The sequence below is a fragment of the Sorex araneus genome, chromosome 9, assembly GCF_027595985.1.
Source record: "Sorex araneus isolate mSorAra2 chromosome 9, mSorAra2.pri, whole genome shotgun sequence".
Classification (NCBI taxonomy): Eukaryota; Metazoa; Chordata; class Mammalia; order Eulipotyphla; family Soricidae; genus Sorex; species Sorex araneus.
This window is the reverse complement of record NC_073310.1, coordinates 5,270,255-5,298,081: the sequence shown is the minus strand read 5'-3', so window position 1 is coordinate 5,298,081 and position 27,827 is coordinate 5,270,255. Positions and strand designations below refer to the sequence as shown.

The 27,827-nt window shown below is 64.5% G+C and overlaps 2 protein-coding genes across 3 annotated transcripts in view; one reads left to right on the top strand and one right to left on the bottom strand.

The window, feature by feature from the left end:
- The window catches only part of RASAL1 (RAS protein activator like 1), a 29,446-nt gene extending 26,473 nt beyond the window's left edge, over positions 1-2,973 (top strand). The window contains exons 17-21 of the mRNA XM_055146621.1: positions 329-466; positions 637-772; positions 1,578-1,698; positions 2,085-2,122; positions 2,256-2,973. Of these exons, the coding sequence (XP_055002596.1) occupies positions 329-466; positions 637-772; positions 1,578-1,698; positions 2,085-2,122; positions 2,256-2,395 (573 nt within the window). The 3' untranslated portion in view covers positions 2,396-2,973. The remainder of the gene's footprint in view (positions 1-328; positions 467-636; positions 773-1,577; positions 1,699-2,084; positions 2,123-2,255) is intronic.
- Positions 2,974-4,324: 1,351 nt separating this feature from the next.
- Positions 4,325-27,827, bottom strand: part of DTX1 (deltex E3 ubiquitin ligase 1) — a 32,011-nt gene continuing 8,508 nt past the window's right edge. The window contains exons 3-10 of one of the 2 annotated variants that reach the window (XM_055146622.1): positions 18,725-19,406; positions 8,499-8,560; positions 7,654-7,815; positions 7,376-7,437; positions 6,876-7,034; positions 6,621-6,797; positions 6,438-6,527; positions 4,325-5,503 (exon numbers count right to left, since the gene is read on the bottom strand). In XM_055146622.1, coding sequence (XP_055002597.1) covers positions 5,279-5,503; positions 6,438-6,527; positions 6,621-6,797; positions 6,876-7,034; positions 7,376-7,437; positions 7,654-7,815; positions 8,499-8,560; positions 18,725-19,406 — 1,619 coding nt within the window. In that variant the 3' untranslated portion in view covers positions 4,325-5,278. The remainder of the gene's footprint in view (positions 5,504-6,437; positions 6,528-6,620; positions 6,798-6,875; positions 7,035-7,375; positions 7,438-7,653; positions 7,816-8,498; positions 8,561-18,724; positions 19,407-27,827) is intronic. The other variant, XM_055146624.1, reaches the window with a different exon arrangement.

Sequence of the window (27,827 nt, the reverse complement as noted above, 5' to 3'; positions counted from 1 at the left end):
TTGGCAGAGTCTCAGAAATTCTCTGTGACTGTATCTGTTTGCTCTGGGGGAGCAGCGGTGCTCAGGGCTGGTTCCTGGCTCTGGGCTCAGGCATCAGTCCCGGCGGTACTGGGGTGGGGGGACGACCCCGTGGGGCGCGGGGGATGGAACCTGGGCCCGCTGGTAGCGGCCAGCGGCCGCCCCCCCTCCGACCAGCGTCCCCGGCGCGCGGCGCCGAGGTCATCAGCATATTCACAGACCCCAGAGGCGGTCCCTCTCCCCCAGAGACAGGCAGGGTGGGGGTCGTGGCTGGCCCCCACCTCGCCCACCGGCCCGTCCTCTCCCGCAGGCGCGCTCGTCCATCGCCGTGCCGGACATCTGCGCCGTGGAGCGCGTGGACGAGGGCGCGTTCCAGCTGTCGCACGTGATGCAGGTGGTGGCGCGGCGCGGCGCGGGGGCGCTGCACACCGTCTACCTGCAGTGCAAGGTGCGCGCGGGCGCGGGGCGCGCGGGGGGCTCGGGGGGCGCGGGCGGCGCGGGGGCGCTGCACACCGTCTACCTGCAGTGCAAGGTGCGCGCGGGCGCGGGGCGCGCGGGGGGCGCGGGGGGCCCCGGCCTCAGGGCCTCTCACCGCCGCCCTCCCGCTCGCCCCCGCAGAACGTGAACGACCTCAACCAGTGGCTGTCGGCGCTGCGCAAGGCCAGCGCCCCGAACCCCGACAAGCTGGCCTCCTGCCACCCGGGCGCTTTCCGGGGCGCGCGCTGGACCTGCTGCCTCCGGGCCGAGCGCTCAGGTGAGGGCGGGGGCGGGCTCGGGCCCCGCCCCCCCGCCTGTCAATCAGCGCTGTCCCGCCTCGGCCCCGGCGGGCTGGGCCACCTTGGGCAAGTTGCCTAACCCCTCTGTCTCTGATCGTGAACAGGGGTTGATGCCGGTGTTGGGAGAATGAAATGGGCGGGTCCGGAAAGTACCGAGGTCGCTGCCTCGCCCGGTGCGCTGATTAAGTCCAAACCATAATAATGATAATATGATTATTGGCATTGGGAAGTGAACTCAGCCCCACACATGCAAAGCTGAGCCTCAGCTCTGGCCTTATTATTATTATTGCTGCTGCTGTTGTTGTTGTTGTTTTGTTGTTGTTGAGTACCTACTATGGGCCGGGAGGCTTCTGGTACCCACCAGACTAAATTAGGTCACTCTCAGAGCAGACGAGTGAAAAATAGACAGTGGTAATCCCGGTGAGGCTTTTGAGACTCCAGAGGATGCCTTTGACTCGGCCTCAGGGGAGCGCAAGGAGGGCTTCCTGGAGGAGGTGGTGCTCGAAAGTGACTCGAGGAGAGTGAGAGTTAAGGGATGGGGCAGGATGGGGCTAGGCAGTGTGTCAGGCAGAGCAGACGCTCGAGGGGAGGCTCGGAGGTGAGGTGGGGGCTCTGGAGAGGGCTGGGGGGGACCTAGGGGGGATAACCTCCCGGGAGGTGGCAGGGACCTTGAAGGGTGGCAGGTTGGGAGTGAGCTTTTGTGCCGAGAGGCAGGGCTGGGTGGCTGCCGGGCCCTGGGGCCTCTGGAAGGGGCCAGGCGGGTCACAGCCCCTCTGCCCCCAGCTGCTGGCTGCAGCCGCACGCACTCGGCCGTCACGCTGGGGGACTGGAGTGACCCCTTGGACCCGGATGCAGAGACGCAGATGGTGTATCGGCAGCTGCTGCTGGGCCGAGACCAGCTCAGGTGGGGGCCGCAGGGGCCCGGGGTGCCCCTGGGGAAGTCCCTTCTCTGACCCCCCTTTCCTCCTCTGGAAAACGGGGGTGGTGGTCAGGTCTCGGGGGCCTGAGGGTCCCACGAGCGGCTACAGGTCATGCTCGTGGCAGACGCTTTCAGTCTGAGTCAGGCCCGTTACGCTGTGCTGCCTCAGGTGAGTCACTGAGTCACTGTGTCTGCGAGCCCCCACTTGATGGAGTCCGCTAGGCAGGGTCTGCTTCGTTTCTGGGGTGGGGGGTGTGTGTGTATAATTAAACGCGTCCTGGGCAGAGCGTAGAGGGGCCGTCTGCTGTGCTTGTGGAGGGGTGGCCAGGGCCAGAGGGGGCCTTATTCATGCCACTTCCTCCCTCTGGCAGGATGAAACTCCTGGAGCCCAGTGAGGAGGCGGAGCCAGGCAAGGAGCAGGCTGTGGTGGGGGGTCAGGCTGCCTCTGCCCCGCCTCTTCTGCCCCCCACCTTCCCCACTGCCAGTCTAAGGGGGGAGGGGCCCGGTGTTTTTGGGGTGTCTCAGCTCCGTCTCCCCCCCAGGGGCCTGTCCTGCTGCCCTGGGCCTGCAGAGGGAGGCGGCCGCCCGCCTGCTGGACGTGCTCGCGGACCTGGACCAAGCCCACGAGGAGTTCGAGCGGCAGGAACGGGTGAAGGGCGCTCCCAAGCCCTTGGGGTCCTGAGCAACGCCGGAGCTAGCTCGGAAGGAAGAGCAGAGACCCTTCGGCTGCCCACAGAGCACTGTGGAGGCTGCAGCCCCCGGAGCCCCCGGACCCTGCGCTCTCAGCCCGTACTGGAGGCGCGACAGCCCGAAGCAGAAGGCCAGCCTTGCGTCCACTCTGGACGGAGCCATCCTGGAGCGGCTGGAATCAGGAGTCCCCCCTCCCCCGGCCCCGCCCGAGCTCCCTGTGTCTCTCTGGGTAGTCCTGGACTCACGCCAGCAAGGCCGGCCTGGCCCTCGAGCTGCTGGATCCAGCAGTGCCTGAATCCCTGGTGTGTGGCTGTTTTACCCCAGGCACCAAACAGGCTCAGCCCTCTCTGTTCTCATGTCTGCTAGTCCGCCTCACTTTGCCGTCTCTCCCGAGCCCCGGCCACAAGCTTCTACCCAGGTCTGACACCAACAGGAAGAATGGAGGCTGGGAGCCCAGGAGGGCGGACCCACTCGAACTCGACTCTTGGATCCCAAGGGCCCGCCCCCGTCAGGGGCTCCCCCCACCTTTTCTGAGCCCGTTTTACTCTGTATAAAATGAGCAATGATGGATGTTTGGTTTCAAAACTGTTCCTTGGGAGCCAGGGACGAAGGGCCCCCCTGTCCCTCTGACCATCCAGACCCCCCCCCCGACCCACTGCTTCAGAACTGGGGGGAGAGTGGCACAAGGATCAGCGTTTCCCTTGCGTGTGGGCCGTGTCTGACAGTGCTCTGGGGCTACTCCCGGCTCTGTGCTCTGGGCTTTTACCCCAGTGATGTCGAGAGGACCAGGTGGTGCCGGAGATTGAACCCAGGGCTTGACATGTGCTGCCGTGTTGGGGCACAGGCTGGCAGAGACCGAGGCCAGACCTCCTGCATGCAGGCATGTGCCTAGCCCACTGGGTGCCCTCTCTGGCCCCCGGGCCAACCGCTACACTTCGTGAGCTCAGAGTTTACTCCTGGTGTGCTCGGGGTCGCCCCTGGAGGGGTCTAGGGAACCAGATGGGGTGCTGGGGCCAGAACCCGGGTTGGCCGCGTGCAAGGTCCTGCCCACTGCACTCTCTCTCTGGTCCCTGGCACCTACCCTTGAACCCGTTCTTCTGGAGGTGTGCAGGAATACTGATCATGGGCCGGCTGATTTTGTTGATGAACTGAGATCTCTTGTCTAAGAAGGAATACGGGAGGATAAAGTGTTCGGGAACACCCACTGGAAGGGACTCGGAAGACTCATTTCTAGTTTTGCGTGACTTGGGCTAGCACCCAAGCCCCTGGCCTGGCCCATCCAGGACAGGGCGGCGCTATCCTGACGATGGCCAGTAGGGGGCGCCTGGACCCGCCACATCCTGGGCCGATGCAGAGGCTGCTAGGTTCTTCTTGCAGGCTCTGGAACGTCTCCTGCTGGACCTATCACAGCGTCTCCCAGGCCATCCCAGTTTCCCAGAGGTGCTCAGCTCCCAGCCCCGGGTCCTCCTTGCCGGTCACTATGCTGAGGCCACAGTGCGCTCTGCCTCATGCCCAAGCTTGAAAGTCACTTTTTTTTTTTTTTTTTTTTGGCTTTTGGGTTACACCCAGCGATGCTCAGGGCTTCCTCCTGGCTCTGCACTCGGGAATTATTCCTGGCGGTGCTCGGGGATCCTACGAGACGCCGGATTCGAACCCCAGTCAGTTGCGTGCAGGGCCCTCTGGAGGATTAGGCGTGGGAGGGTCGGTCTTTGCCTCCAGCGCCTCTGCCTGCCCCAGGACAAGAGAATTATGAGGCGCCCCCACCTCCACCTGCCCAAAGCAGAGAGGGCTGGCGATCCCTCTGTGTTTTGTTGCCAAGCTAATCCTACGGTGCAAATTGAAGCCCCCCCCGCCCCCACTCCCCGGCCCATCCCCGGAAACCCCCGACCTCCGCGTCTTGGCAGGTTAAAAAAAAAAAAGGTGAGGAGGAGAAAGGCCGTTTACTCTCCACCCACAGTGGGAATGGTAGGTTTTCAAAAGAGCGGTCGCTGGCGCTGGCCGTGCCTTTAAATCTTGGCTGATTGCCACGGCAGCAGCCAATCCACAGAGGCGGAGCTGGTGCGTTGCCTGGGCAACAGGCCCCTGGTTGGCCAAGGCCGCAGCCACCCCGCGGCCCGCTCCCAGGAAGAGGCAAAGGGACTCTTCACTGTCCAGTCCGCTTTTAAACCTGCTGGCCTCAGCCGGGCATCCCCGGCTGGCTCCTGGAGCCAGGATCGACGGCGACGTGGGGGGAGGGGCGGGCGGGGAGGAACACAGCGCGGTGCCTTTATCTGGGACAGACGTAAGGCCTGGGATGAGGGGCGGGGGGAGGAGATCCGGTCCCCCAAGGAGCAAGAGACAAGCACAAAATAGGAGAATGGGGGTGGCAGGGAACAGGGTCCCTCTCCCTGGCCCACCCCTCTGCAAAGCTGCGGGATTGTCTGGGCACTGGCCCCACGCGCCCACAGCTGCCCATCAGTGGCTGGTGGCGACTGGGGGGGGCTGAATGTCACAGTGCCCCCTCCCCAGGGTTCCTCCACTAAGCTTGACCTGAATCCTGCTGTCCACAAGCCGAGCCCATAGAGATGCGACAGCGACGCGGATGGGCACCCTCCGCGGGCATCAAGGGGTCTTTCTGTCGCTCCCCCAGTTGGGGGGTAAGTAGAGGCACGTGGGTGTGCGTGCATGTGTTCAACAGGGCACTGTGAAGAGGGGGGCATCTGGCACTCTCTCTCCGCCTTCTCCGGGGCCGTGGTCAGAGCCGCTGGCCCTGCTGGCCTCCCGGCAGGCTCCTTCCAGCAAACAGCCTGGGCTCCAGGGCACACCTGGCGCAGGGAGGCGTGTGCTCCGCGGGTCAGGGGCGAAAGAGGAGGGCGGGCGGGCAGCCCCGGGCAGCTCAGGCCTTGGCCGCAGCTTCGGACACTCCCTGCGCGGTGAGCTCCGCCAGCACGTTGTCCAGGTAGCTGGCGTCCGGGTAGCCGTGGCCCGTGAGGTTGGAGCCGAACTCGGTCTTGTGGTGGATCTCGTTCCACACGACGGTATCCGACTCGCCCGTGGTGTTGGACGTGCCGATGGTGAAGATGAGCCGGCGCTCCCAGGCGGTGATGAGCAGCCGCAGCACCTGCGGGGGCGGGGCCAGGCTGGGGGCGGGGCCTGACGGCGGGGCGGGGCCAGGGGCGAGGGGCGGGGCCAGGGGCGAGGCGGCTCCAGGTCCTGTCCCTGGGCTTTCCTGGTGGAACCCCCACTCCCACCCCCACCCCAAGCTTCTCCCTCTTGACCCCCAAATCCCCGTCCAAGTCTGTTTCTCTTCTTGTTTTCTATTTTTTGCTTTTTGGGCCACACCCGGCGATGCACAGGGGTCACTCCTGGCTCTGCACTCAGGAATTACTCCTGGCGGTGCTCAGGGGACCCTATGGGATGCTGGGAATCGAACCCAGGTCGGCTGCGTGCAAGGCTAAACGCCCTACCCTCTGTGCTATCACTCCAGCCCCTGTTTCTCTTCTTTCTTGTTTTCTACTTTTTGCTTTTTGGGCCACACCTGGCCATGCTCAGGAGTTCCTCCTGGCTCTGCACTCAGGAATCGCTCCTGGTGGTGCTCGGGGGACCCTATGGGATGCCGGGGAATGAACCTAGGTCGGTTGCGTGCAAAGCAAACGCCCTGCCCGCTGTCCTATCGCTCCGGCCCCCTCTCTGCCAGTTTCTGGTAGAGTGATGGGAGGGTCACAACTGACAGCCCTTGGCTGTTTCCGGTTTGGATCTCGGGAATCCCTTGGTAAGATTCAAAGACCTGGAGATTCCCCCTTAACCTGGGAGCTCCTGGCTTTTTGCTGGAAAAGCAGAAAAGAAAGCCAACTGTCCAGCGCCGTGGCAAGGAGCGTGCTGGTGGGCCCCGATTAGCTGTGCGCTGGGGCAAGTGGCTGCCCTCTGAGGGCGAGAGTCCCCCTCTGCACCGTGCCACAGAGCAGCGGCAGGCGGCAGTGCTGATCTGGGTGGCAAGGTGCGTGCTGGGGCCGGGGCTCAGGGGGGCGGTGGCTGGGGTCCCCTCCTGCACCCACCTTCCGGCCCTTCTCGTTGTTGGGCAGGTAGCAGTGCCGCGGGAAGCCTCTCGCCGTGAACTTCTTGCCTGGGTTGGGGTGCTCTGGGCCCTGCGGGGAGGGGCAGCAGGGGGGCTAGAATCCCGCGCGTGGGGGCCTCTGGAGGGCCGGGGATCGGGCGGGGGGTCGGGCGGGAGAGCCCACCTGGATGCCCGTGGGGATGTCGTAGACGATGCGGATGGTCTGGGTGTCGGCGAAGCCGGGCAGCGAGTGGGGGATGAGGTGGAATGCCATCTTCCCGGGTGGCTGGGTGCCCGTCTTCTCCCCGTAGATGGCCTTGCAGGTGGGGCACTGCAGGCTGCCATCCTGGGGCGGGGCGGGCTGGCAGTGAGGGCCCTCAGCGTCCCCGCCCGCCCGGCGCCCCTGCCTGCTCCCGGCCCGGGGCCCCTCGCCGCCCACCTTGTTGCCATTGGAGTACATGGCCAGGAGGCACAGGAGGTGGTACATGTGGCCGCAGCGGCCCAGGCGGCCCACCAGCTCTGGCCGCATGCCCTTGTACCGCAGCACGCCCTCGTAGCCCGATGCAGTGACCAGCCGCTCCATGCAGATGGTGCAGTCCTGGGGGCGCAGGGGGGGACACTCAGGCTGGGAAGGACGAGACTCCAAGGGCGCCAGATCACCCCCCCGCCCGATGTCTACTTGTCAAAGGAAAGGGCACCCCAGATTCTGAATTCAAATACAGGGACGCCTCGTCCTCTCCCCAAAGGGGGTGCTTCACCCCAAAAGCAAGGCGTCTGTGAAAATACAGGCGCAAGGGCAGCCCTGCCCATAACCAGATGATTGACAGCTGGGCTCCACCAATGGTTTCTGCCCATCAAGAGCGGGGTGGGACCGTGGGCAAACTGGGAGAGCAGGGCGCAGGGAGAGGATTTCCCGGGGCGCCCCTCCCTCCGGCTCACCTCGTCTGGTGGGTTCTTCACCTTGTGCGTGTACCTGCGAACCACGTCCTCGGGGTTCTTACCTGCAAGGACACAGCGGGGCGGCCGGGCTCAGGACGGGGCGGGGTCCAAGGGCAGGTCACAGGGCTGGGGGTTGGATGTGATGGGGTAGGGGGCGGCGAGGAGGCCAGGGGAAAGGGGAAGGGCGGATAGAGTGCTAAGAACAAGTCGGAGTGGAGGAATCAGAGGGGTTGCCACCCAGGGTGACGGGGTCAACTCTCGGGGGTCGGAAGCCCTACTCTTCTTAAGGTGCTTCTTCTTGGTCTTGCGGCACACCCCGGGCACCCCGGGCACCGGCTTCACGTCGCTCTTGCTGACGGGCGGCGGGTGCAGGATGGGTTTGGGGGCCCGGGTCAGGCACACGGGCAAGCCGGCAGCACAGAGCAGGATCCCAGTCATCCCTGCGGACGCCGTGAGAAGGGGGTAGTCAGATGTCAAAGTGCCTTGAGACCCTGCCCGCCCGATCATGTGCCCCTTTCAGCCCCACTCAGGTTGAAGCCCAGTGGCTTGCCTCCTCTGGCCCCGCCCACTCCACGGTCTGACCCAATGGCGAAGGAGTGTTTCCCTTGAGCCCCACCCACTCAACCCAACCATGTTGAAGCCCAGTGGCTTGCCTTCTTTGGCCCCGCCCACTCTACGGTCTGATCCAATGGCAAAGGAGTGTTTCCCTTGAGCCCCACCCACTCAGCCCAACCATGTTGAAGCCCAGTAGCTCGCCTTCTGTAGTCCTGCCCACCCCACGGTCTGACCCAATGGCGAAGGAGTGTTTCCTTTGGGTCCCACCCACTCAACCCAACCATGTTGAAGCCCAGTGTCTTGCCTTCTCTGGCCCCGCCCACTCCACGGTCTGACCCAATGGCAAAGAGGTGTTTCCCTTGAGTCCCACCCACTCAACCCAACGAAATTGAAGCCAAATAGCTTTTGGCTTCGGTGGTCCCGCCCACCTCGCATTCTGACCCAATGGCGAAGGAGTGTTTCCCTTAGGTGCCACCCACTCATCCCACCCTCTCTGTTCATCAAGGGGTCAAAAGACAGCTGCTTTCCGGGGTCCTGCCCTTCTGCCCTGAGTTGAACGGGATCTTACCTGCCAGGGCTGGGTGGACGGGCCCAGTACCATTCAAGTTCTTCACCGGGAGTGCAGGGACCCTGAGGGGAGAAGAGAAAGCAGCTGCAGCTGGACTCCAGCTCTCCAGCACCCAGAGTTCAGGGGGTCCCGCTGGCCTTCTGACTTTGGTTCCTGAGCATTGGCTAATGTGTGTTTGTCCGTCCGGCACGCACCCAAAGTTGTCGGGGCTGGACCCCAAGACTGAGCTTTTCCCAGTTCCTTGCCTGTCCTCTTCCCGAGAGAGTGCACTGAGCGTCCAGCTGTTCCCTTTCACTGACCGCCGGCAGGAAGCCCACACAGTGATTTCGCCATCCTAGTACCCCAGGGTTCGAGATACGAAGCTCTCATTCCCAGAAGCAGTTCTGGGGAAGGGTTCAGGGATCAGCTAGATGAAACCCCTTCTCTGGGTTTCTTGGAAATTCACATCGCGAGCACATCCAGGCAGGCGGTGATCAGTTTCTGCGTAAGGCGCAGGGATAACGCAAGGTAAACAGTTTTCCAAAGACAAGGGTTCTAGGAAAATGTGCCCCATTTCCCTTCCCTCCACGTCCCCTAAGGGCTCTGGCTTTGGGACTCAGCCAAAGCTGCTCTCGCACCTCCACTCAGCCTGCCGGGTAGGTGACAGGGCACCCCGGCATGCCTGTTTCCCCATCTGTAAAGTGGGGTCTGCGGCACTTTCTGTTAGCTGTGAGTGGTTGGGAAATTCCACACAAGGACGGTTCCCAGGGGCTGGGGAAGACGGCGTGGCTGTCCCGGGGCCATCACGTGGTCATCAGAGTGTGGTGCTGGCAGAGGGACCTCACCTCCTGCTCTGCGGCTCACTAATGGCTGAGGGTGGGCGTGGGGGGTGGAGGAGCCATGCAGGAGCGGGAGCACCAAGCTCAGGCCGGCCGTGGAAGGAAGCTCTGTGATGTGAGCTACGTGCACGTCCGTGCCTGGAGAATGGGGTGACGAGGCAGCACCCGGGGAGCTGGCCGAGGACGCCTGGGGCCACCTGTCCAGGAGTCTGCCTGGGCTTTCTGGACCTCAGGGTACGTGGGGGTCCTGCGAGCTTGCTGTGGAGCCCTGGACAGGTTCCGGGGAGATTCGCCTCCCCCGGGACACATCCCTGCACACACCTGCGAACACCCAGAAGGACTCTGCCTCGGACAAATAAGGGCAACATCTGGAGGTCGTGCCACGCGTGTTTGATGAAAACACACAACACACACACGCACTCTCCGAGGACAGACCACACGGCAGACACACAGCACATACTCTAAAAGTGCTCGCGGGGAGGGATCCTGCGTGGGGGTGCGGGCAGAGCGGGAACCTGGCTGAGGCACCTCCAGACACACGGACGCCAGGGGGAAGCCGAGGGCAAGTTCAGAGGGAAACACCTGCAGGAGCACCAGCTCTGCAGCCTGCGAGGGGCCCTGTCCTGCCCCAGCACACGCTCAGGGCACACGGGACCCGCGGGCACACGCACAGGGCACACAGGACCCACGGGCACACGCACAGGGCACACAGGACCCACGGGCACACGCACAGGGCACATGAGCACAGGCACACGGGACCCATGGGCACACACACAGGGCACATGGGCACAGGCACACGGGACCTGCGGGCACACGCACAGGGCACGTGGCACACACAGAGGCACACGGGATCCACGGGCACACGCACAGGGCATGTGGGCACACACACAGGCACACGGGACCCACGAGCACACGCACAGGGCACATGGGCACAGGCACACAGGACACATGGGCACATGCACAGGGCACATGGGCACACACACAGGCACACGGGACCCATGGGCACACACACAGGCACACGGGACCCACGGGCACACGCACAGGGCACATGGGCACAGGCACACGGGACCCATGGGCACATGCACAGGGCACATGGGCACACACACAGGCACACGGGACCCATGGGCACACACACAGGCACATAGGACCCACGGGCGCATGCACAGGGCACACGGGACCTGCAGGCACACGCACCGGGCACATGGGCACACGCACAGGGCACATAGGACCCACGAGCACATGCACAGGGCACATGGGATTCACAGGCACATGCATAGTGCACATAGGACCCACAGGGATGCCCACACACAATGCACACAGGACCCGCGGGCACGCCCACACAAACAGCAGAAGTACCCGTCTGGGTGGCACGTGGGTGCACAGAGATGCTCGGACTGTCCCCCGTGATGACACAGCCCCTGCTGCTCAGCCCACCGGGACAGGTGCATCTCCTGGGGGCTCCTCCCAGGCCCACTAAGGCCGGAGCACGGGGTGAGGCTGCCTGGGGCAGATACAGGGTCACCGAGCACAATGCCGGGGGGTGCAACAGGAAGGCATGCACCCCAGGGCTTCTGAGGCCTGCACAGGTGCCTCAGTTTCCCATTCTGCAATGGGAGAGCCGTGGGCGGGTTCCACAAGCTCAGCCTGGCTGGGAGTGGAGCATCCTGGTATTTTCTGAGCAACCCGTGGGACTCCGGAGACGGGCAATGACCAGGACCCTTTCTCAGGCTTGTGATAACGGGCCCGGGGTCTCCACACCCTCTGCACCCCTCCCTGGGCCCCTGCACCTCGGCTTCCCCCTTCTCCCGCCCTTCCAGACGCTTCCAGGGTGGACGCCGGCTCACTCCCCCAGCACCCAGGCCCCCGACTCGGTCCCTCCCCTCCTGCCCCAGGAGAACTCGTCCTTGCTGGTCCCCCGGGGTGTCTGTTCAGGAAGCTCTTCAGCAGGTGACGTCCCGCCTGCCACACAGGGCAGCGCTGCTCTGTCGCCCCCTGGCCCAGCCCCTGGGTCCCGCTGAGCACCTGAGCAGCCCTGCAGGGGGGCGGGCCCGGGTCTCAGCTGCCCTGACGCCCCTGCAAACCACAGAGCCCCGAGGCACGAAAGCGCCCTGCTCCCAGCAGAGGGCGGCCGCTGGGGTGTGACAACACCCCGTTTTCTATTTACCCGCCAGTGAGTTGGGGGACAGCCCCGAGGCAGCCCCAGCCCTTCTCGGCCTGCAGGCCCCCCGCGAGAACGCAGGGGAGCGGGGTTCCCACGACGCCGGAGCGTGGGAGCCGCTGGGCCCCTTTTGATGTGGGGCCGCTGCTTCCTCCGAGGCACCGAGCACATCCTCCTGCCCGGACAGGCGGCCGCTGCCCGCAGACCTCCCGGAAGTGCAGGGCTCCGCCCAGTGCCAGGCCTTGCTGCTCCAGGCCAGCCTTGGGCAGTGGCGCCACATTGGCCTTCCAGCTGTCTCTCCCCAGGCCTGCGCCGGTCCTGCCTCCCCCTGCCCTGAGCCAAGCCTGACCTCTTCCCGCTGCAGTTTGAGAAAGTCAGTCCCTGGCCCCCTCGGAGGACTCAGTTTTCCCTGAGCTTGCCCCAGGGCCTTTGCACACGCTGTCTCGCTCCTAGACCGCTCCCCACCTTGACGCAGGGACTTCCTGACTCTGCTCTTGAGAAGCCCTGTCTCTGTCTTGTCTGTTTTCTCTGTCGGCCTCTGGGAACGCACCCTCACCCCACCTTCCATCTCCCGTCCCTGGCCACCTGCTGCTGCTGACAGGCTGGCCCTGATGACCCCAGGAAATTCTCCCCGCCCCGTCTCTGACCCGTCTCTGACTGCGCTGCCATCTCAGCTGAAATGCTGCCTTTTTTTTTTTTTTTTTGCTTTTTGGTTCACACCTGGCAATGCACAGGGGTTACTCCTGGCTCTGCACTCAGGAACCACCCCCGGCCGTGCTCAGGGGACCATATGGGATGCTGGGATTTGAACCCGGGTCAGCCGCGTGCAAGGCAAACGCCCTCCCCGCTGTGCTATCTCTCCAGCCCCTGAAATGCTGCCTTGTTGCGTCCAGGGAGCAGGTGTCCCCGAGAACCCTCTGCCGCACTGTCCGTCCGCAGCTTCCCTGCCTATGAGCACCCTAAAGGCACCACACTCCGGGGGGCCCTGTGGGACCCCCCAGAAACACTTTCTCGAAGGACCCTCCCAGACCTGCCCCACCTTCAGGCCAAGAGAGAGAGGGGGAGGATGGGGGGAGGTTTCTGAGTTTCTGTTCCTCACACTGTTCCCTGCCTTTCCCCATCCTGGGGTACGGCACCACGTCCCCCCCACCCCCGCCTGTCCATCTGTCTGTCCGCAGCGCACACCTGCTCTGTGAGGTCAGCCTACCGCGTCTCCCTGGGGAGGATTCAAGTGACCCCCCACAAGGGGCCGTGCTGGCCTCTGAGGGGGCGGTGCCCGTGGGTTCTGTCTGTCCCCCCTGCTGGGCCCTGGCCGGGCCCCGGGCAACCTCATCACTCCAGGATGAGTCGGCCGGGGGAGAAGAGCCAAAGTGGGCTGCCCGGCCTGTGGTCTCTGCACCCCCGGCCCCCCCCCCCCCCGCCCCGCACACTGCCCGGGACCCCCGCCCTTCCCTCCGGCCGAGCTGTTGTTTATTTGCCGCGTGTTGGGCAGGTGACGGGCCCCAAGCACAGACGGGAAGTGACTTCACCGTGGGTCGCCCAGCTGCTGGGGTGCACCTGGCTCTGGGTTCGGGAGCTTGAGTCAGAGGGTGCCCGTCCCACCTCAGCCCAGCTGCCCTGGGGGGCTCCGGGGAGCTGAGCTGTGGCAGACCCCCCCCCCAGCCCTCCACGCCCCTCGGTGCCCCGGACCTGGGCCTGCAGCGGGCGCAGCCAGGGCTGGGCTGCTCGGCCAGCTCTCGGTGGGGCGCGGGGGCCGGGGGGCCCAGGAGGCAGGAAGCCCCCACACTATTCTGCGGAGGCTGCACCAAGTCACACCCCTCAGGACACCCGGCACCTGCCCAGCGGCCCCAGGGGAGCCGGGCCGGTTCCGGTCTCAGTCATTCGGGTCCAAGTGGGTGAGAAGGGGCAGAAGTGAGAGGCAGAGCTCAGGGAGAAAGAAGTCTCCTTCCGGCAGGCTTCGGGGGTCCACCCCTGCCCCCTTCGGGGCCAGTCTCCCTCTTCTGCCTGAGCTCTGGGCCCTACACGAGGGGGGCAGCCCAGGTGCCAAGGCCGGTCATCCTCCCCCCCGTAGAACCCTGGGGGAATCTCAGAAGGGGGCAGGGGGGCAGGGACCCCACTTCCCCCTCCCCCTCCCCCATCACACAAACCCACAGGGCCCAGAGGCTACTCTTGGGGGCCCCCACTCCCCCGCTCCTCGCTCTGGTGCCTCCATCTGCCCGGGCCGTTTCCCCTTGGTCCAGGGGGACCTTTCACCCCTGCCCCCATCTGTCTACTCCTGGGGACTCAGGGGGGTGTGAAGAATCCCCAGAGGGGCGCGCGGAGGTGGCCGTCCTGCAGGGCTCCTGTTCTCCCTGCACCCCCCCACCCCCAGCTTTCCCACACCCTGGTGTGGTCAGGAACGGGCGGCCCACCTCCCAGGGAGCGGGCAGGAAGTGCTTCAGGCCTGGGGGAGGAAGGTGGGGGCTGGCCTGACCTTGCGCGGGGAGTCACCCTCAGCAGGGGCCGGCCAGGAAAGCAGGGAGGGAGGGAGGGCGCCACCCCCACCTCTGTGTTCCTGGGGCCTTTAATTGTACCCGACCCCCCCCCCCAGCCAGTGAGGGAAAGCCTGGAGTCCTCACTCAGCCACTCACTGAGGCCGGGCATTGCAGGGGGCATCCCGGGTTCGATCCACGACCCCTCTGCAAGTTCCTCAAACGCTGAGCCACAAGTGGCAGAGCCTGAGCACTGTCTGCTGAGCCCCCAAACGCACCCCGCTCACCTCCAAAGAACCTCGGCGACGAATGAAACCAAAGAAGGAAACTCCCTTCCCAACCGCGTGGGGACGCCTTCAGACCCTCGTCCCTACAATCTGCCTCAGTTTCTGGGGGTCCCGGGGCACCCAGAGTGAGATGAGACCCTCTGCCTCCCGTCCCAGCCTCTTCCCTGTGCGGCCCCCGCCCCCCGGGCCTCGGAGCGGGGGCTTCACCCCCTCGTCCGCCTGAAACACTCTGCCCGCCCAGTCCCACCCGGCTCCGCAGGGCTGGGGCTACAGTGCGAGCCGCGGGGGGTCCCTGCTGCCCCCCAGGCCCCACACAGTGCTCGGCACATGACCTCAGGGAGGTGGAACAGATTTAGGCTAGAGAAGGACAGAGCCAGTGGGAGAGGAGAGGGCGGGGCAGGGTCAACACCCTCCCAGCAGGGACTGGCCCCAAGTCAAGGGAGCAAAGAGAACCCAGCCAGCCCCCAGGGGGCCAGGAAGTGGGTGGGGGGGCGCCAGGACTCAGGGCATCTGGGCCATGACCTTGGCTGTGCTCCTGGCCCGGAGGGCGTCTCTGACCCCGGCCATCAGATTTCTGTGGCAGTCCCAGCTCACAGGGACCTCGGGAGAGGGCAGTGGCCCCGGAGGGGCCCCCAACTCAGCCTGGACAGGCCCCCGGGAGGCAGGCTGGATCTCGGGGACCCAGGGAGGGTTGGGGTGCACCAATCCCCCCCGGGCTGAAGCGGGGGTTTCTGAGCGGGGTTCACAGTTTGATACTGAGCCACGGCTGCACTCGGGTCTGTGCCCCCAAAGTGAACCGGGGCGGCCTGATCTAGGAGGAAAAGTTACCCCGCCCCCACCCCGGGTGTGAGCCCAGTACTGTGGCCATGGGGCTGCTTTCAGGACACAGGACTCTCCCTTCCCCACCCCTGTGTGCGGAGCCCCGGCCAGGACTGGCCGTGTGACCTTGGGCCAGCCCGAACCCTGTGGGCTTCTCCCATCTGAGCTCAGACGCAGCAGCTGGGCGGTGAGCACTCTCCAGAGAGTCCACTCTTCCCTGGCGCACCCTCACCTGGACCAGCAAGTGCTGGCCGGGGTGGTCCTGGCTGGCAGATGGGGAAACTGAGGCTAGGGTTTCCGGTCCAATCAGGAAAGGGCTATTTCCAGGAGGGCTGTTTGGGTTCGAGGGGAGAGGGGAGGGCCGAGGGGAGGGGAGGGGCAGGGGAGGGAGCAAGGGCCTGGCCGGGAGTCCCGGGTTCTCCTGACCCCCGCCCAGCGGAGGGCCCTGCTGGTGTGCAGCTGCTCCCTGCTGAGGGTGCACTCCCGCAGGGCTCCCCGGAGGAGGAAGCCAGTTGGGGTGGGGTCTGCATGGCCCTTGTCTGCTTGCTCCCCCATTCCCAGGCCACGGCCTGCACGCAGAGGGTCAGAGGCTGCTCCCGGGGAGGGGGCTGTGGCGGGGGCAGCTGGGGGCCTGGGCCGTGAGGGGGACACTCCGTAGTTCGGACTCCCACCACCCGCACCCTGACCCCCCCCATCCGCACCCAAAGCCCTGCCTGGTACCACCGCACTCACCTGCCCCCACCCACCCCTCAGCCTCCCCCAGAAGCACCTTGGAGCCCCCATGCTGGAGCTGTGTGCGGTATTTTCCCCCGGACCCCCAACCACCCTGCCCGCCACCTCCCCACATTGTCCTCCTGCCAGCCCTATGCTCCCTGGCCTGTCCGTGAGCTGCCTGCCTGTCCCCCTGTCTGTCCACCCGTTTGTCCATCCATCTGTCTGTCCGTCTGTCTGTCCATCCACCTGTCTGTCCATCTGCCCATCTGTCTGTTCATCTGCCTGTCTGTTAGTCTGTCCATCTGCCTGTCTGCCCATCCGTCTGTCTGTCCATCCATTTGTCCATCTGTCTGTCCATCTGTCTGTTCATCTGCCTGTCTGTTAGTCTGTCCATCTGCCTGTCTGTCCATCCGTCTGTCTGTCCATCCATCTGTCCATCTGTCTGTCCATCTGTCTGTTCATCTGCCTGTCTGTTAGTCTGTCCATCTGCCTGTCTGTCCATCTGCCTGTCTGTCCATCTGTCTGTCCATCCATCTGTCTGTCTACCTGCCTATCTGTTGATCTGTCCATCTGTCTGTCTGTCTGTCTGACTGCTCATCTGCCTGTCTGTCTATATCTGTCTGCCTATCCATCCATCTGTGTCTGTCCGTCCATCTGTCTGTCCATCCGTCTGTCTTCTGTCTGTCCATCTGTCTGTCTGTTCATCTGCCTGCCTACCTGTTGGTCTGTCTATCTGTCCATCTGTCTGTCTGTCTGTCTGTCTGTCTGCCCATCTGCCTGTCTGTCTATATCTGTCTGCCTATCCATCCGTCTGTCCATCTGTCTGTCTGTTCGTCTGCCTGCCTACCTGTTGGTCTGTCCATCTGTCTGTCTGTCTGCCGCCCGCAGGCTGCTCCCTGGGCTTGTTGCCCTCGGGCGCGTGCCAGTGCTCCCGCCCAGGCTGTCCTGCCCGCGCCGCTCTGGAATCGGGGACTTTCCCGGGTTTCATGGGACCTTCACTCCACACGTGGAAAAACAGGCCAAAGGCCACAGAGTCGCCCCCCGTTCCCACGCGACACTGCCAATGTTCTCTTCTCTCTCCTCTCCCACCCCCCCGTCCCGCCCCGCCCCACCCTCCCCACCCCATTCCGTTCCAGGAGATTCCTGGTCCCGGCGCTCTGATTTCATCATCCGGCCTACAATAACACAGCCCCTGAGAGAAGGTTCTGGAACTTCGCTCCAGCGGTCCCTGGGGCTCTCCTGGGTCTCCCCCAAACCCGGGACCCCCTTTTCTGGCGCTGCGTCTGCACAGAGAGGGAGTCCCTGCAGACACAAGTCCTCCTGACCTCAGGCGCCCGTCCCCTGGCGAGGACCGGCCTGGGGGGGCAGGACAGGAGGGGAGGGGGCAGCGCATCTGTCCTTCCCATGGAAAATTCCAGCTCCCGGCCCCCGTTCCAACCCTCCTCCCAAGAACCCGGGTTTGTGCTGCGCGGTGATGTGTGTGCCGTGGTCAGGCGGTGGGGGGGGGCCTGCTCTGGACAGGTGACCAGCGGGGCCCCCAAGGACAGGCTGCCCCAGTCTCACTGCTCAGGAGTGGCCCAGAGGGGATTTTGGCCACGCAGCCGAGACCCCCAGAGGGACAGGAGGGGCTTCGCATCCCGCCCCAGCCCTGAGCCTCAGTTTCCCTGATGAAAGGGAAGGCCGGAGTGGGCAGCCTTGGGGGTCTCAGGTCTCTGTTTGGCTCCTGGGGGCAGGGCGGTGGCGACACCGGCCACCACGGCCACGGGAAGTCCCGTCTCTCTGCGGAGCCTGAGTCCAGACTCCCCGAATCCCGGGGTTCCCCTCCTCAACAAAGTCCTGGGAGAAAATCCACTCTCGAAAGAAACTCAGGGCGGAGAGCGTGCATGGTCGAGTGGACCCCTGGCACCACCTGGCACCCCTGAGCCCTGCCAGGTGTGGCCCCCCGGGGCCCCTGAAGCTCTGCTCGTGAGGGAAGCCTGCCTCTCCTTGCTGCCTCGCCCCGATCCCGGGTCACCAGCCAGGGCCTGAGCAATCGCCCGGCCGGGGGGTGCTGGCCATGCACGCAGCTGACCTGGTGCCCCCTCCAGGACCCACCCGGTCCTCCAAGCACCGCCAGGAATGCAGAGCCCCCAGCACCACCAGGAAAGAGAAAACTGGAGTGGGCACCCCCTTAGCACTGGCATCATCTGGCTCCACCATACCCTGGCTGGGCACCAGCATTTGCTCGGGCATCTCTGTGCCAAGGGCGGGGACAGGGCGGGCCCCACTCACGCTGTAACCTGCTAAACCGTCCCTGACGACGGACGACCCGGCAGAGACTCTGCAATTAGAGACACGGTTCCCATCCCTGTCCCCTGGGGGGTGAACCCTAGGGGACGCCCAAGCTCTCCCAGCCTCAGCCTCCCCACGGACATCAGCGCCGGACACGGCTGTCGGGATGACCCGTAGAACCATTAGATCTTCAGTGCAGACGTTTGACCAGGAACACTTCTGTTTGTTTGTTTGTTTGTTTCTCTTTTTGGGTCACACCCGGCGATGCTCAGGGGTTACTCCTGGCTCTGCACTCAGGAATTAGTCCTGGCGGTGCTCAGGGGACCCTATGGGATGCTGGGAGTCGAACCTGGGGTTGGCCGCGTGCAAGGCAAACGCCCTCCCCGCTGTGCTATCACTCCAGCCCCGACCAGGAACACTTCTGAAAACCCCTCATTCCGCCCCAGAAAGTTGCAAGTCCTGGAAGGTCGGTAACACTTCCTATCCATTCCCCCCTTCCCACACCCCACCCACCCGCCCCCGCATCAGTTGGGGAGAAAGGTGGGAACCCCCTCACCCCCACCCTCCCAGGAGGTGAATGCACGGGAGGGGCCTATGATGACCAGTTAGCGCGTGGCACCAGGGAATAGTTCACTGGTGCTTGGTTTGACTCACTCCCGGCCTCCCGGCGACCCGGGGCCCCTCTTACCCCGGCGGGACTGAGGCGCGCGCGTTGCCGCTGCTGGTGCGCTGGGGCCCGGGTCGGTTGAGGTTGTTCTGGCCCGGGGTGGGCGCGCCGCTGGGGGCGCTGGGGCTCCGCGGGGGCGCCCCCGGGGTGGGTGCGGGCTCGGCGGGGCCGCTGGCGGGCGCGGCCCAGAGCGCGGGACCCGCGAAGGTGGCGCTGGGGCGCACGGCGGCGAGCGCGCCCGGCGGTCCTCCCGGCGGCGGCGGCGGCGGCAGGGGCGCGGGGGGCACCTTGCGACGCTGCGAGGCCAGGATGGCGTTGGAGGCGGCGCGCGTGCTGTTGACCAGCAGGCACTGCTGGCACGAGCAGGGCTGGCCCGAGCTGGCGCCCACAGGCCACGACTGCGACTTGGGGATGGAGCCCACGGTGAGCGGGTAGGCCAGGTCCAGGCGGCGGCGCAGGCGGCGGCGCCGGCGCGTCTGGCGGTTCATCTGGGACATGCTGTTGAAGTAGATGAGGTAGCAGAAGCCCAGCGACGAGAGGTCGAGCCACGGGTGCTGCTTCTCGTACGCGTTCTGGATGGTGATGCAGATGTCCATGTCGTAGGCCGTCCACGCGCCCACGTCGTTCTCCCACTCCCACACGATGCCCTTGCCGGGCGCCGACGACGGGTCGTAGAAGTTCCGCCGCACCGGCCTCATGGTGCCTGTTCGCACAAAGGGGGGTTAGGGACGGCGCGGGCGCCTCCCACCCCACCCCGGCCACGCGTCCAGGGGCCAAGGGACAGGCGGAGTCAGCGCTGGAGAAGGCGAGGGAGGTGGGGGGGTCTGCAAAGCAGAGGTGTCAAGGAAGCACGGAGAGGCATGCCCCCAGCCACCCTTCTCCAACTTCAAGAAAGGCACTTGGGTGGGGGGGCATCAGGGGCTGTCCAGAGGGGAAGGCAGAGATGGGCAGAGGGACCCTGCAATGATGGGGAACGGGAGGTGCATTTATTCCTTCACTAGTTCACTGCTTCCTTAGTCTATCCATCTTCCCGTATACCCATATACCCGTCTATCCACTTACCCACCCATCCACCCATCCATCCATCCATCCATCCATCCATCCATCCATCCATCCATCCATCCATCCATCCATCCATCCATCCTTCCATCCATCCATCCATCTATCCATCCATCTATCCATCCATCTATCCATCCATCCATCCATCCACCCATCCATCCTTCCACCCATCCATCCATCCATCCACCCATCCATCCCCCATCCACCCATCCATCTATCCATCCATCCACCCACCCATCCATCCATCCACTCATCCACCCATCCACCCATCCATCCATCCATCCATCCATCCATCCATCCATCCATCTATCCATCTATCCATCCATCTATCCACCCACCCATCCATCCACTCATCCACCCATCCATCAATCACCCATCCATCCATCCATCCATCCATCCACCCATCCATCCATCCACCCATCCATCCTTCCACCCATCCATCCATCCATCCACCCATCCATCCCCCATCCACCCATCCATCTATCCATCCATCCACTCATCCATCCACCCACCCACCCATCTACCCATCCATCCATCCATCCATCCATCCATCCATCCATCCATCCACTCATCCATCCACCCACCCACCCATCTACCCATCCATCCATCCATCCACCCATCCACCATCCATCTTTCCATCCATCCATCTATACATACATCCACCCATCCATCCACCCATCCATCCACCCACCACCCATCTACCCATCCATATATCCATATACCCACCTGCCCACTGACTCCCACCCATCCACCCATTCATCACCCACCCACTTCTCTCATCACTCATTTGTCTGTCCAACCATTCCCCCACGCACCTACCTATCATGCACTTTCAGTCCCGTCCTCAGTCACTGTCACTCCTGCATTCGCCCCCTTCATTCATTCCTTCAGCCACTCCTGCCTTCGCCCCCTAATTCATTCCCTCGGCCACTCCTGCCTTCACCCCTTCATTCATTCCCTCAGTCACTCCTGCCTTCACCCCTCATTCATTCCCTCAGCCACTCCTGCCTTCATCCCCTTCATTCATTCCCTCAGCCACTCCTGCCTTCATCCCCTTCATTCATTCCCTCAGTCACTCCTGCCTTCACCCCTTCATTCATCCCCTCAGCCACTCCTGCCTTCATCCCCTCATTCATTCCCTCAGCCACTCCTGCCTTCGCCCCCTCATTCATTCTCAGTCACTCCTGCCTTTGCCCCTTCATTCATTCTCTCAGTCACTCCTGCCTTCGCCCCTTCATTCATCCCCTCAGCCACTCCTGCCTTCGCCCCCTTCATTCATTCCCTCAGTCACTCCTGCCTTCACCCCTTCATTCATTCCCTCAGCCACTCCTGCCTTCACCCCTCATTCATTCCCTCAGTCACTCCTGCCTTCACCCCCTTCATTCATTCCCTCAGCCACTCCTGCCTTCACCCCTCATTCATTCCCTCAGCCACTCCTGCCTTCGCCCCTCATTCATTCCCTCAGTCACTCCTGCCTTCATCCCCTTCATTCATTCCCTCAGCCACTCCTGCCTTCGCCCCCTTCATTCATTCCCTCAGCCACGGGGCTGTTTCTCCCCTGCACGCATCTCCTTCATCCTTCTGCTCTGCTTCTCCATCCCCCGCTGCCCGTCTCTCCTGCCCTGTGCAGCGTGCCTGGCCCTGCACACCCCTTCCCTGCATTGGTCCCCTCTGCCCCTGCCCCCTCTTCTTTCCCGTCTGCTCCCACCGTGTCCCGGCACCCTGCCCCTGCCCGAGCCCGCCTCCTGCGCCCAGGAAGTGCCCCACGCGCCTAAGGCCTGGGGGATGCGCTGGGACCTCACGGGATCCCTGTGGGGCTCGGGGACTTCTCCCTCCCCGCCACGCCCTTCCCCTCCCCGCGCGGTCGGTTCCTCCGTCCCCGTGTTTGTTTTTTCCACTCATCTGTCAGTCACTTGTTCCTTCCCTAATGAACATGTGCGGGCGGCCGCGCTGTGGACGGCTCCGGGCTGCGCCCCCGAAATGAGCATCGTCAGGCAGCCCCGACCACAAGTGAGCATCAGGCCGCGGGGAAGACGGGGCCACTGAGGCTCGGGCTCCTGGGCGGGGTCTGCTCGGGCTTCAGCTCCGGGGGGCTCGCTCCGGCCTCCTCATCCGCACATGGGCCCCTGAAGCCACCCAGGCTCCCCCTGCCCAGGCAGGAGGTGCTGATCCCTGAGTACCCCCGTTCCCGCGCTGGAGGGGCTACCGGAAGGATGCCCTGAGAACAGCACTGAGAGTGTGGCGGGGGCAGGTCCTGGGCTGGGAGGAGCAAACCTCACTCGGGGTCCCGGCTTACTGCACCCCCAGATGGGTGACTTGTCCCCTCCCAGCCTTGACTTTCCTCATCTCTACAATGGGCACAAGCAGCCCCTTCCCAGTGAGGCATTAAGAGCCGGGCAGGACAGACCCTATCCCTGTGTCCAGGCTCTCGGAGCATGCCTTGTCCAGCCCACCCTCTCCGGGATGTGGGGGGCACCTGCTCCCAGCTTTGTCCCTGGGTCAACTAAGGGGCACCTCAAGCCCACTCGTTCCTGGTCCCCAGCTCCTTAAAAACTGGATCAGCTTTGGGGGCTGGAGCGATAGCACAGCGGGGAGGGCGTTTGCCTTGCACGCAGCCGACCCGGGTTCTAATCCCAGCATCCCATATGGTCCCCTGAGCACCGCCAGGAGTAATTCCTGAGTGCAGAGCCAGGAGTAACCCCTGTGCATCGCCAGGTGTGACCCAAAAACCAAAAAAAAAAAAAAACTGGATCAGCTTCTGTCTTTTCCTCATGTCCAGTGCTCGCCATGGCCAGCCCCACTGCTTGTCCCCCACCCCCGCCCCCTGCACGGATCCCGGCTGGACCCCCTCGCTCTGCCCTCAGCCCTCGTGACCCCCAGGGTCCTTCTGCTCTGGGTCCCCCCAGGAGCCCAAACGCCCCCCTGTCAACACCGCGGGCTCACTCTCCTCCTGCCCCCTCCTGCCTCCTTGCTGGTCCCCAAACATCTTGAACCCTGGCACCGGCCCCTGGCACCGGCTCCTGGCATCAGCTCTGCCTCCGGCCTGGCGGAGGGCTCAGCCTCTCCCGGGAGATGGGTGAGAATCCCGCTCAGAGTCTCCGTCCTCGCCTGCCTTCCGGGGCTCTGTTTGAGTGTTCCCTCTCGGGAGAGAATTTTCCAGGCTCTTCTAGCACTCCCTGGTGTGGCGTCTCCTTTCTGGTACTTAGGAGGCATACATTTCTCTCTCTCTCTTTCTCTCTCTCTCTCTCTCTCTCTCTTTCTTTCTTTCTTTTTCCTTCTTTCTTTCTTCTCTTTCTTTCTTTCTCTCTTTCTTTCTTTCTTTCTTTCTTTCTTTCTTTCTTTCTTTCTTTCTTTCTTTCTTTCTTTCTTTCTTTCTTTCTTTCTTTCTTTCTTTTTCTTTCTTCCTTCCTTCCTTCCTTCCTTCCTTCCTTCCTTCCTTCCTTCCTTCCTTCCTTCCTTCCTTCCTTCCTTCCTTCCTTTTTTTTTGCTGCCGTGCGGGGGATCACACCCAGGGTCTCACGCACGCCAGGCTCAAGCGTCAGTGGGCCCGTCCCTGGCTCTCCTGGAGCTTCTCCCCTCCCCGCCCCGAGGCCCAGGGAGCCTGCCTGCTTCTCCCTGCAGCCCCCTGGCCCCCGCACAGCGCTGGCGCAGTGGGGAGGGCCACTGGCACCCCGGGCTCCAGGTGTGGGGGGGTCCCCTGGGCTCATAGGGTTGTGGCCATTCCTGGGTCCAGCCCTGACCGCACCAGCCCTGCCGCCACCCCAAGTCCAGGCCGGATGGGCCTCAGTGAGGTCATGAAAACCTGCGTTGTCTGCAAGGGGGTGGGGGTGGGAGGGAACTTGCTCTTTTAGGGGCCGGGGGCCCTGTCTGCAGCCGTGCCAGGGGGCCTGGGAGTCTCCGGGGATGCTTGGCTCGGCTTACGGGCAGGAAGGCCCAGCGCTCGGAGCCGGCAGTGTGGGGGTTCTGCAGGGGGTTCTCGGGGCGGGGGGAGAATTTTCCAGGCGGAACGGGGTTCACCCGCGTCAGACGTGCACCGCCCCTGCCTTGCGCCAGCTCCAGGCCCAGACGGGCCCTAGCTAGCGTCTTCATTCGTCCCAGTCACTGTCGGGGACACACCGTGGGCTGAGGGGGGGGGGGTCCCAGCTCCTAGACCGGTTCCTGTGTCTAAGCGTGTCCTTCACCGCCCCCGAGCGCTGACGCAGCCCAGGCCGACCCGGAACGGGGGAGGGGGCCTCGCTTCCTGCCCCCCCCCCCAGTTCAGGCCTCAGGACCACACATGGCGCCTCACGTGCTGCCAGGGGCTCTTCTGAGCACTGAGCCAGGCGTGACCCCCGAGCACCAAGGGTGTGGGCCCTCCCGAATCCCCCTCCAAGGAAAATAAGTAAATAAATCAAGGGACTGGGGAGTCTCCCCGGCCACCTGCAAATCCTGGCTCCACACACCCGGGAAAATTCCTCGTCCGCTCAAGGGGGATAGAGAATTGACGTGGGAATGAAACAAAACGAGGCCCGACCTAGGAGTCCTGCGGAGATGCTCGGTCAGTCAGCCAAGGCGGCTGTTCTGATCACGTACGTCCCCCCACAGGCTCCTGGTCCGGGCCGTCAAACTCCTATTCATCCAACAAAGCCCCATGCAGGCCCGCCTCCTCCAGGGAGTGCTTCTGCACCCTGCTGCTCTACCCGGTCTGTTCTGTCTCCGGCCTGCAGGCCCTCTTGCCCGGCCATGAACTCCTTGGCTTCTCCTCTCCCTCTCCCTCCCCTTGGCGGGACGCTCCACTCCGGAGAGGACAAAGGACCAGCTCAGACTCACACGGCATGCCATGCGGGGAGAGGCCTGGAGCTGAAATGCTCAGCCTCAGGTGCTCAGGGAGAGGGAGCAGGCGGGAGGAGGGACGGGTTCTGATGGAAGGAGGAAGTGGGGCTGGAGCCGGGCTGGGGTGCTGGGCCTGGGTTCGAGATCAGAGCTGCGGCCAGGCTCACAGCAGAGGCCCGGGAGCCGCTCCCAGCTGGGTCAGAGCCAGCCCGCCCCGCCCGCCCGCCCGGCCTTCACTGGGGATCGATTTTCCTGCCTGTTTACTGGTAGTTATTAAAGGCTGCGTCCCTGGAGTCCTTTCAAACGAGATCAGAACCTGGAGGGCGCGAGTAATTAGGGCAACGGCTGTCACCCCGGCCGGCCCCGCACCCCGCGGCCCGCGGCTCCTCCGTCCACCTCTTCGGCTCAGGCTGGCCGAGGCCCAGGCCCACGGGGGCCGGCTGCTCCCTGGCGCCCCGCCTGGGCTGAGAGCTGGAGGTTCCCGACAGCGCCGTGGCGGAAGTGCCCCTCTCCCTGCCCGCGGCCGCGGCCTGGATTTCCAGCCGGCACAACGGGCCCGAGATCAGACGCTGGACAGGCGGGCGGGCAGCGTCCCCGGGGGGCCCCCCAGCTCCCGGCCACCCACTGGGCGGGGCGTTCCTGGCGGCTGCCCCCTCTGGGGTCCCCAGGGCACCCCTGCAGTGCTGGCCGGGAGAGGCCGCGTCCCCAGGCCCCGGGGACACTGTGTCCAGCAAGTCCCGTTTCTGGGCCCTTCATCTGCCTCGGCTTTCTGCCCCCCCCGCCCCCCCCTGCTGCCACCCCCACACTTTCGCCCCTCAAGAATGTTTAGTTGAAAAATTCCAATCTCCTTCCAGTGAGCAGAGGGAAGGGGGGGTGGGGGCTCCAGCCAAATGTCAGCTGGAGGGCTGGGGGGTGGCTGAGATGGGGTGTGGGGGTGGCCAGTGACCGGGTCACGCCCGGGTCGGACGGCGGCAGGGACAGGCGGGAACAAGAGGTCGGCAGCAGCTCCATGAGGGACAGGGCGGCCGGACTCCAGTGGGCCGGGAGGGCAGCGGGGCCAGCGGCGGGTCAGGGCAACCGTCCCGGCTTCGACCCATTTCGTCCTTACCCAGCTGTGCCCACTTTGCAGATGCGGAAACTGAGGCCTGCAGAAGTGAAACCCTGCAGGGGTGCAGCAGAGGGCTGGAGAAAGCAGCTCTGCTCGGCCCCGAGGGACTCAGCCCAGCCCAGGGGGGGCCCTTACTAGGATGCCTCCGGTGACGGGAAAATCACGCCCTGAATTTTCCTTCGTGAGTGATCTCTGCTGGCCCCTGGTCTTCACCTGACCTCTGAGAGATGGCAGGAAACGGGGGTCTCCTAGCCCCTAGGTCTCTCTGCCTTGTGAAGAAGCTGAGCTGTCGGGGAAGGGGTGGGGGGTGGGGGTGACCCTCGTCCGCCCCTCTGGGTCCAGGCCAGGCCCCAGGGCGCTGCGGGGACCCTCCCTCTGGGGGTGGCTTCCCGGAAGGGAGTGATCTCAGCTGGGGGCTTCCTGTCAGGTGGGGAGTCTGGCGGTGGCCAGGGCTCGTGACCCGGGCCGGGTTGAGCCTGAGCGATCACCTGGCGGGTGGGCGTGGCCGAGCCCCCCCCGACCCCCCCCAGAGTCTGGCCTGCGCTCCTAGAGACCCCGCCCGCCCCCGCAGCAGGCCGCCCCCACCCGAGAAGGTCAGGGACAGAGCGGTGCAGGCGCGTGGGGGCGGCCCCCAGCCCCGTCCACCTCCCCGACACTGTCCCTCTGGGCGGCTCTGCGTCCAGGGGCCTGTGTCCAGATGGGGCCCCGGGGCCCGAGGTTCCGCAGCGGGTAGGGACAGACTAGAACCACGTCTCCCCACCTGCTCTCGGACCCCCGAGGGCCCCCAACCCGTGATCTGCAGGGACCCTCCCCGCGACAGCAGCCGTGGGGACTCAGCGGTGCCCGGCTGACCCGCCCGGGGGCCCTCCCCAGGCCCAGGGCTCGGAGCGGCTTGACTGACAGCTTCACTGGCGAGGGGGGGGGGCTGGGGGTCCCTGGGGCCCGCGGCAGCGTGGCCGGGCAGGCGGGGGCCGGGCTGGGGCTGGCGTGGCCGTGGTGCCCCCCCGCCACCCGCGATCAATAACCTCCCGTGTTCTGTTTCCCCAAACTCTCCCCGGGGGCCCGTCAGGCTGAGCCGCAGCCCATTAGCGGTTCCTGCCCGCTGGAAGCCGGCCGGGCAGAGGCGGGCGGGCGGGGGGCGCGGGGAGGGCCTGGCACTCGGGTCACCCCCATTCCGGCCACACAGCACCAGCAGCGAGGGGGGGAGTGGGGGGCGGGAGGGAGCACGGTGTCCGGGGGACCCCCAAGCTCCTCCTCCTTCCCCGTGGCACGGGGGTGATCGGCTGCCTGAATGCCAGGGTCTGTGAGCGCGGGCCGTGCCAGGGTGGAGGCACAGAGAGGTGAGGTAACTGGCCCAAAGACACACAGCGCCAGACCGACCATGCCTGATGGGGACTCACTTGGCTCCCCTTTGGGTCGCCCCCTTCCAGCGCCTGCGCTGAGCGTGTGTGAGTGTGTGTGTGAGTGTGTGTGTGTGAGTGTGTGTGTGAGTGTGTGTGTGTGAGTGTGTGTGTGAGTGTGTGTGTGAGTGTGTGTGTGTGAGTGTGTGTGCGCGTGCAGGCGCCTCTGGGTGCTGGGTGATGGTATCCAGGCTCGGGACCCTGGAGCTCTCCCGGGGTTCCCTCGGCACAGCTGCGTCACCCCTGGGCTCCACACACCTGAGATGTTCCCCCTGCGCCCGCAGCCGCCACTCACGCCCGCCCGCCGGGCACCAGACCAGGCCGCAGAAGACGCCGTGTGTGAGTGTGTGTGTGTCTGTGTGCATGTGTGTCTGTGTGTGTCTGTGTGTGACTGTGTGTCTGTATGTGTCTGTGTGTATATCTGTGAGTGAGACTGTGTGGGTCTGTGTGCGACTGTGTGGCTGTTTGACTGTGTGTGTCTGTGTGACTGTGTGTCTGTGTGTGTACTGTGTGTGAGACTGTGTGTGTGACTGTATGTGTTTGCGTGTGTGCCTATATGTGTATGTGTGTGTGTCTGTGTATGACTGTGTGTGTGTGACTCTGTGTGCGTGTATGACTGTGTCTGTGTGTGACTGTGTGTGTCTGTGTGTATCTGTGTGTCTCTGTGTGACTCTGTGCATGTGTGTGACTGTGTGTGTGTGACTCTGTGCGTGTGTGTGACTGTGTGTGTGTGACTGTGTGTCTG